The 8,803-nt window shown below is 41.9% G+C and overlaps 2 protein-coding genes across 2 annotated transcripts in view; one reads left to right on the forward strand and one right to left on the reverse strand.

The window, feature by feature from the left end:
• Positions 1 to 542: 542 nt before the first annotated feature.
• LOC122266284 (uncharacterized) lies at positions 543 to 7,287 on the reverse strand. The gene is made up of 2 exons (XM_043035953.2): positions 7,157 to 7,287; positions 543 to 2,357 (listed from the first exon to the last, which is right to left on the reverse strand). Exon 2 carries the CDS (start codon positions 2,334 to 2,336, stop codon positions 1,020 to 1,022), a length of 1,317 nt encoding a protein of 438 aa, XP_042891887.2. The 5' UTR covers positions 2,337 to 2,357; positions 7,157 to 7,287; the 3' UTR covers positions 543 to 1,019.
• Positions 7,288 to 8,388: 1,101 nt separating this feature from the next.
• The window catches only part of LOC122266285 (uncharacterized), a 7,278-nt gene continuing 6,863 nt past the window's right edge, over positions 8,389 to 8,803 (forward strand). The window contains exon 1 of the mRNA XM_043035954.2: positions 8,389 to 8,439. The gene's annotated coding sequence lies outside the window, so the exon portion shown is untranslated. The remainder of the gene's footprint in view (positions 8,440 to 8,803) is intronic.

The raw sequence follows: 8,803 nt of genomic DNA on the forward strand, positions 1-8,803 counted from the left end.
GAGGAGGAAGAGGAAGAGGAAAAGAAAGAGGAAGAGAAAGAGTAGGAGTGGGAGGAGGAGGAAGAGGAAAAGAAAGAGGAAGAGAAAGAGTAGGAGTGGGAGGAGGAGGAGGAAGAGGAGGCGGAAAAAAAAGAGAAAGAGGAGGAGAAGTTGGAAGTGGAGGAGGAGGGGGAAGAGGAGGTAAAGGAAAAGGAGGAAGAGGAAGTGGAAAGGATGATGCAGGAGGGGGCGGGGGGGAATAAAAAGAAGAGGAGTTGAAGAATGATAAAAAGGAGGAGGAGGAAGCGGTGATGGAGGAATAAAAAGAGGAGTAAAGGGAGGGGGAGGAGGGGGAATAAAAAGAAGAGGAGGTGGTGGAGGAGGAGGAGGTGGAGGAGGAGGGGTAGGGGACGGAGGAGGAGGAGGAAAAGGAAGTGGTGAAGAAGGTAGAAGAGGAGGGAGGACGGAGGAGGAGGAAGAGGAGGGAGGAGGAGGAGGAGGAGGAGGAGGAAGAGGGGAAAAGGGGGAGGGGAGAAGAGGGGAATGAGAAAAAAAAACAATCATTGAATGCTATCATATATATTGCCACACATACAGAATACGTAAGCTCACAAGTTTTCCTCTTATAGTAACCAGAAGATTATAAATCCTGAAAAAATAAAGCAAAGGAAACTAATTCCAGCACTCTGTAAACAGTGCCTACCTAAAGCACCTGTTGAGACATATATGGTCATATATCATTAGAATAACCGTCATTGCCATAAACTTTTATAATTCATATTTCAAGGGTTGAAGAAAATATTACCTCTGGGACACCAAATAAGAAAACAATTCACGACTGGTACAAAAAAGAAAAAAAGAAAAGAAAAAAAAACTGCCGTAAAAAATGAGGATATTATTGCTCTTGAAATAAAACTTTTTAAAGTAACTTTTCTTCTGCCGCATCATTCTTCACTGAAGATAATCGCAATAAAGATAATGATAGTAAGTAACATCCACTTCCTCCACTCTCGGCGAAGCGTAGGACACATATAAATCCTTCATCCACTACCCTCGATAGCTCCCGGATGAGTTGTGCTCAGAATGACCTCCGGGTATAATGTCTGGAGCAATTCATTATCGCCAGGTGCCTTACTAAACGGCTCCTCGTACATCAGCTGATCCTGGATTCTGTTGGACTTCCTTTGGCTCTCACAAGTGGCTCGTTCACAGTCACGGGTCACCTGGTTGGCTCTGGTGAGTGCCGTCTGGCTCCCATGGGCATGAGGATGGAGCCAAGGGGAGGCATCGGGTGCTGGCACAAATGGCCTGTAAGCACACTGACCTACAGGTAAGTACACCATTCCTCTGGGTTCTGAAACGTCCTGGAGTGCCTCGCACGTATTTATTTGACAGTTAAAAGCCTTTGCGACTTCACTCAACACAAAGTAGATCTTCTGTCCCTCCTGAGTGCATTGCGGTAGCGTGATGTGAAGGGACCTTCTTTTATGAAAGGGCTTCACCCTGAACTGCCTTTTGGGATGTTGCTGCTTCGGGGGTTGCCGAAGATTGTAAAGGAGGTTTGCATTTTGGCTCTGCGCCACGAAGTGGTCACTTCCTTGCTGGACGGTTCGTTCCGATGATCTGTATGAACGTACTTGTTTTACAGTATTGTGACACTGCAACTTCTTCAGCAGTAGTGGCACGTTCGCCTCGCATTGTGATGAAGTGCCACCACCAGGGCCTTCGGGAAGTGGCAGTGACTTCGGACTTCGGTTCGAAGCCTCACGCTGCGTCTGTGTGCGGGAGAGACTGGTTCCAGCACAAGCTGAAGGTGCTGAGTTGTGGCCTTTTGCTTCCACTCTGTTTTCCAAGGGAGTTCTGACGATGCCAGATCTCCTTCCACGGCCTCTCCTCCCTGAAAAAAGAGCCTTAGGTTCCCTCCGGTTTTCACTCGGCGTCAAGACTGGTTGAGGTGAGAAACACACTGTGGAAGGTTCACGCTTGTCCTTTTTTCCTTTGTCTGTGTTTGGGCTCCTGTTCCTGTCTCCTTCTCTCGCCCTTTGGCTGTCAGAATCGCTCGCTGTATGTTCCTGAATGTGCCTGGGGCTTGCCTTGGAGCCCGCTGTAGGAGGCTCCTGGGGGTTGACGATCTCTTTGCAATCGCCACTTCCTTCCACGGTCTCCTTTGAGATGTCGGCTTTACTGTCGTGCGGCGGATCCTCTCTGGTGTTAGCAGCACCTTCTTCGCTGGGCAGGCAGGGTATCCTGAAGATCGACACTGAAGGTCGCGTCTTCAGAGTGTCAACAGCCAACATGTAAGATTTCAAATCATCGGGAGTGTTGCTATGGCCTCTGTCTGCGCCGTTTGTCTCCATGGCTCTCCAAGCCCGCAAAACCTGGAAACGAAATCTCACTTAATATCTATTTTATATCATATAAAATACAAACCAAAGAAAAGAAAAGAGAGAGAGAAGAGAAGAGAGAGAGAGGGGGGGAAAGAGAGGAGAGGAAAGAGAGAAGAGAGAGACTTAAGAGAGGAGAGAGACTTAAAAGAGGAGAGAGAGAGAGACTTAAGAGATGAGAAAGAGACAGAAGAGAGGGGGCAAAGAGAAGATGAGAGAGGGGGGGGAGGAGAAAACAACTGCAGAAGAACGATGAACCAATCATGATGGAGAAAGATGAAGAGGACTCCACAACGCTAAGAAGCAAGAGAGACAGACCAAGGGAAGGCAAAAGAGCAAACTGATAGCGAGACTTTGCAACCCAGTGCCGCGAATCTGTCCGAGTACCGACGACGCGACGTGGCGAGCAGCCCCACCGAACGCGGCCACCGCTACGACGACGGGCGAGGAGTGAGACTCGGTATCCAAGAAGGCAGCGACGTCTTTTCCAAACACAGATGGCTCATCAACAAAATGGTCTTCAACCGGGATGCACGTAACTTCATGATGCTAGAACGAAACGAAGAAGCCATAGAAGATGTTTTAAACAAGGAGCATGGAGGTATATAAAGCTTCAGGAACTAGGCTCACCAGAGGTACAGCAAACTTCATCTAGATTCAACACCATTATCTTCGCTCTAAGTCTTCACCAAGATGTGGAGATACTAGAAGTTCGCGAGTCTATCAGCAAAGCGAAAAGACTGAAAGGAGCAGAAGCAGTGGTGGCAGAGTGGACTCGCCCCGACGCTCCTCAAGAGAAAATCTGGGTCCCCGGAGCGTGCCGTCCGCTTCGTGGAGACAGACTACTAAAAGATTCCAGGACGACGGTGCTACAAGTGCCAGAAATGGGGACACGTGGCGCGGAAGTGCAGGAGCAAGTCCTACTGGTGAGGGATCTATTCTGGGAAACATCCTATGCAAGAGTGCAATGATAAGGTTGATGATGGACAAAATGTCAATGAAAAATGTATCAACTGCATACGAAAGGGTGTCAAGGTTTGGCACGGAGACTGCCCAGTGCGACTGTCATTTCCCAGCGCAACAGAGATGCAGCAGCCCAAATCGAGGGCTCCTCTTTCACAGGGCATGGCAGCGCCCCGATGTCGCCAAGGAGGTTCAAGGAGGCGTGAGGGAGACAGCAACGCAGGGGAATGCAGACGAGGTGACGCAAATGAGGGGGCAATGGGAAGCAGCAGTGACGCACGTCAACGAGGGGAACGCCATGAAGGAAAACTTCTGGCCCACCACTACAGCAGTGACGCATGGACAGCCAGCAGCCGTCGTCATGAAGGCATAAGGACTGGCGGATTGTCTAACAACATCGTGACGGTAAAGGGACTTCTAGACCGAATTGTTAGTGAAGTGACAAGTGATAAGTTTACAACTGCAGTTGAAAAGATAACAAAATAATTTTTAGGAAACAGTGAAAGAATTTTGAAATATTATCGATACACAGAAAGGAGAAATAGACTTAATGAAAAATGTTTTAGAATCAAATGAAAAGGCTAAACAAAATAAAGAAAGCTGAGTGATAGATATGTAATTTGCTTGCAGGTGTGCAGGGTACCTGTTGGCAACGCCGTCCTAAACTTCTGTCACATCCGTCATAAATTCTTTGAACTCACAATGACTGCGTGATTTATGTTAAAAATACTCTGCCCTACACATTACTAGGGTATAAATGTGAATATAAATGACATTTAATTTTAATCTAATTTTCATGGTATTAAGATTCAAGTTTAAACATCATAAATCTATATACCCAATCAAATCTTGTAGATATTGATGCAATACCAGATTGCATTTCCTCAGAGCCTTCTGTAATAGCTGGTGATTTCAATGCACGTCATTACACTACGAGGCCCTGATCGTTTCAACGGAAATGGAACAAGCTCGCTTCACCTGATCAAGTCATGATTGCGTCATTTTAATTGGTAGTAATGAACCAACACATATATTCGGTGAAGTACTAGATGGTGTATTGGATTTAACCTAAAGGATGTTGATCATACGTCTAGAGTTGTTGATGATATAATGTCAGATTTAAAGATTCCTATGACAACACTAACCTACTGGACATTTAAAAGCAAAGAATAAAGGTCACTGGTGGAAATTCGCTTGAGTTCATTAGCTTTATAACAGGTTGGTACAATGACTATTGTCCTGTCTCATTTTGCTCATTTAATGATGATTTACCATAAAAAAACATACATTTCATGATATTATAGATGCTAATAAAAAGGAAATAACAAATCACGCCACATATATAATAAAAGAAATTGATTATCATCTACCTTAAAACATACTGCTAGGAAAATAGGTAAAGCATATAGAAGGAATAGACTTCCAATGTTGCTAGAACTTTTTCAGGAAGCTTTACATGAGCTTAGAGACAGAACTGCTATATAACAGCAGGAAAAAATGGGAAGCATTTGTTTATACATTGAATACATATGCGCCTTTGAGGAAAGCCTGGAAAGACATAAATAAAAACAAAAATAGGGAATCATGTCAAATAGCAGACACTAATCCACAACATAAATCTAATGAACTAGTTGAAAAATAGGCCAAAGTTTCTAGTCTAAATTCTTTAAACAATGAGTCTATTACTAGTTAGAATGAACCTCACCATGAGAGAGAAACCTTAATTAATTTGCTGTCAAGAAAACAAAACAAAAAAAAAAAAAAGATAAAGCGAGTTATCTCAGTTGGGAGTAATGCCTCAATCAGCTGAAGATGTTAATTTCCTTCATCAGAAATGTAAAAGCAGGTTGGCCGCATCTGGGGCCAACATCCGTATAATAAGACTCGTGTATGCTGTGTATATTCGATCCTTGATTGATTACGCCGCACCTGCACTTACAACTCAATCGAGCAAGTCAATTACGAAATTGGAATTAATGCAAAACAAGGTCATGCGAATTATTCTGGGATGGCCAAGGAAAACTAAAATCTTAAATATGAGAAAGGAACCAGGAATATCAAGAATTCGCGACCGAATTACTGAAATGGACACCGTGACAGCTATCGAACTCGTGAGACCACATGACAGTTTAGCAAAAGAGGCCCTTCAGAGTAGTCAACTCTCGGAGACACAGGTCGGCTTGGGTAGAGGAAACTTGCAATGACCTTATAAGTAATAACATGCAAGTATTTGATCAAAATGTTCCTCAAAAGCACAGAATTCCACCTTGGGAAGTCAAGCATTTTGATGTAATCAAAGAAAATGTACCACCAAAGAAGGTCCTTGAAATCAATTCTTTCTCGAAGCTCCGACCTAAATTTGACATTTTTGAACAGATCAGTGATTTTCAAATATAAATCTGATACGAAACAACTTATAGAGTAGGAGTGGGAGGAGGAGGAAGAGGAAAAGAAAAAGGAAGAGAAAGAGTAGGAGTGGGAGAAGGAGGAAGAGGAAAAGAAAAAGGAAGAGAAAGAGCAGGAGTGGGAGGAGGAGGAGGAAGAGGAGGCGGAAAAAAAGAAGAGAAAGAGGAGCAGAGGTTGGAAGTGGAGGAGGAGGAGGGGGAAGAGGAGGTAAAGGAAAAGGAGGAAGAGGAAGTTGAAAGGATGATGTAGGAGGGGGCGGGGGGAAGGAAGAAAAAGAAGAGGAGGTGAAGAATGATGAAAAGGAAGAGGAGGAAGCGGTGATGGAGGAATAAAAAGAGGAGTAGAGGGAGGGGGAGGAGGAGGAATAAAAAGAAGAGGAGGTGGTGGAGGAGGAGAATGGTAGGAGGAGGAGGAGGAGGAAAAGGAAGTGGTGAAGAAGGTAGAAGAGAGGGAGGAAGAAGAAAAAGAAGAGGAGGAGGGAAGAGGACGGAGGAGGAGGAAGAGGAGGGAGGAGGAGGAAGAGGAGGGAGGAGGAGGAAGAGGAGGGAGGAGGAGGAAGAGGAGGGAGGAGGAGGAGGAAGAGGAGGGAGGAGGAGGAGGAGGAGGAGGAGGAGGAGGAGGAGGAGGAGGAGGAGGAGGAGGAGGAGGAGGAGGAGGAGGAGGAGGAGGAGGAGGAGGAGGAGGAGGAGGAGGAGGGAGGAGGAGGGACGAGGAGGTAGGAGGAAGAGGGGAGAAACAGAAAGCTAGCGAGATCCCAATGAACAAAATGTCCACAGATTGTGAGCATTTATGGACGCTCCTCCAAAAGATCTATGAGTTTTATGACGCGAACCTATTTTAAAAAATGTAATCATGGAAACACTTCGAAGAACTTCTAACACCATACAAAGAAACTGACTGACTCTTACAGCATGCCATCATTCATTCCTAACAGCATGTAAACATTCGAACAAACATGTAAACAAACATGCTGACAGATTTGTAAGAACACGTAAACACAGACGAGTTTCTAACAGTATGTAAACCTTCTGACGTAATTTAATCATATTCAAACAAACAATCACGGATTTCTTACAAAATTTAAAAAAAATCACCCTGGCGGATTTCTAACAACATTCACTCAAACATTGATGGATTTCATGTTTAAAATCCACATCTACGTCATTTGCACTTATATTTATTATAATCATCTGTTACACAAAATAATGATTCTTTATCCACCTATCAACATTGGCTTTGAACCTCTGAACTCTTTAATCAACAATTAACCAATAGTTTAAATCCTTACGATAATAAAGTCACCTGTAAGTTCCAGCCGTGAAAAAAAATAAAACGGAAAATAACTCCATAAAAAAGGTTACACAGACAGCCTTCGTTTCTCGAGTTCTTCAATAACAAAATTCACGTCATAAATCCACGCTTACCTTCTTCCAAAAGATGAAAATAAGGGAGAAAAATGGGCGAAAAGACTAATTGTTCTTCCTGGTCGAGCGGTTCTGCGGAAATGGCTGACGTCTTCCCGGTTGATTGGATTGAAACTTGATGCTGATTGGTTGACTGATGAGGAGAAGACACTCTCATTGGTTGGATTGATGATCTCGGATGGTGATTGGTTGACAGAGGCGATCTTACTCTCGGATTGGTTGATGGATTTTTTTTTTTTTTCCTTCATCCATTTTTCATTGTTTTGTTTTAATCCTTGAATATCTTTCTTCATTTATTTGAGAATTTCATGATATTTGCACATTAGTTTCCATACAAAGCAAAGTAAACAAAGTACACGAAGTAAACAAGGACATCGAATCGATAAATCTACGAAATCCTGAACATCTTTCTGATCTCTTAACATTTAAGTCGTCATTAAATAACAAAATTTTCCTACACGGCGAATCATAAGTCGCCTTTCATGCCACCAAGCCAATCGCAACGACCGTTTCAAATCCTCATGAGGTTTGAGCGACGTCAGAAAATAAATTCAATTTCACATCAATTTTTAATCCAATTTTTGATTCCCTTTCGTTTCATTGTCATTTATTTCTCTGTGAAATTTTATGATTTGGCGGAATTATTTCCGAATTTCCGTTGGGAATGTTTTCTAGTTAAATATTAAAGTTTTCAAGGATGTTAACAAACGTAGCATATACTGTTATTACTATTAGTATGAATGTTGTTCTTATTATCATTATTATTGTTGTTTTTCATCAATATTGATATTATTTTCATTAATATTTGGTATCATTATGATTACAATTATCATAAAAATTCGGAAAGGACATGATATTTTCACCTATATTATTTTCCTTGTGACTGACACGTCTGTAATACGATTTTCTTCATAAACTAAAGGCAGGATTAGAAGAACAAATGGATAGAAATAAGAAAAAAAATTGTAAATATAAAAAAAAGGCGGGAAAGAAAAGCAAAAACGTAACATACTTGCGCTTCCAGAGAATAATTGTATTAATAAAATCTCCAACAGCAAGCAAAATAAACAACCTTAAACAATAAAAAAATAATAAAAACAGGCGTTCTTGTTAAGTCAAACCACAGAAAATTACCATAAAGTCTAAAACAGCCCATAATAAATGAAAAAAGATAATGCACTGGGCAACTCCTGCCATATAAATAGCGGACGTATTTGAAATTAACGATCAGTTCTCACAATAACTCCAAAGAAAAAGTACATGCTTCGTGAGTTGTCAAATAGGTTGGTACTCTTTCAGAATTCGTGTTATCTTTTGTGATAGTGATTATATAAAAAAAACTACATCGGGTGCTTAAAATTTGGCTGTAATACAAAGGATTTGTGTTTTTTTTTTAATTTGTAATAAAGGGGGCGTGTCTGCTCTTAGGTTAAACTTGTGATAGATTGCAGAACCTCGTATTTCTTCAAGTTTCAGTAAATGAAAATGTATTAGATATCTATTTTTTTTATATATACGCATGTCTGTTTGTATGTGTAATTGTTACACTACTTCATTTTATGATTATTATTGATATGAAAATGATGTACTTAAGGTTGATAATTAATCGGCCATTGACAAGCTTGTGATGATTTTTTTAAAATTTAA

Source organism: Penaeus japonicus, unplaced genomic scaffold (genome assembly GCF_977035675.1).
Source record: "Penaeus japonicus unplaced genomic scaffold, GWHDUDI00000001_assembly GWHDUDI00000038, whole genome shotgun sequence".
NCBI lineage: Eukaryota > Metazoa > Arthropoda > Malacostraca > Decapoda > Penaeidae > Penaeus > Penaeus japonicus.

Coding starts and splice junctions, on each gene's coding strand:
- LOC122266284 (XM_043035953.2), bottom strand. CDS start 2,336: ATGGAGACAAACGGCGCAGACAGAGGCCATAGCAACACTCCCGATGAT.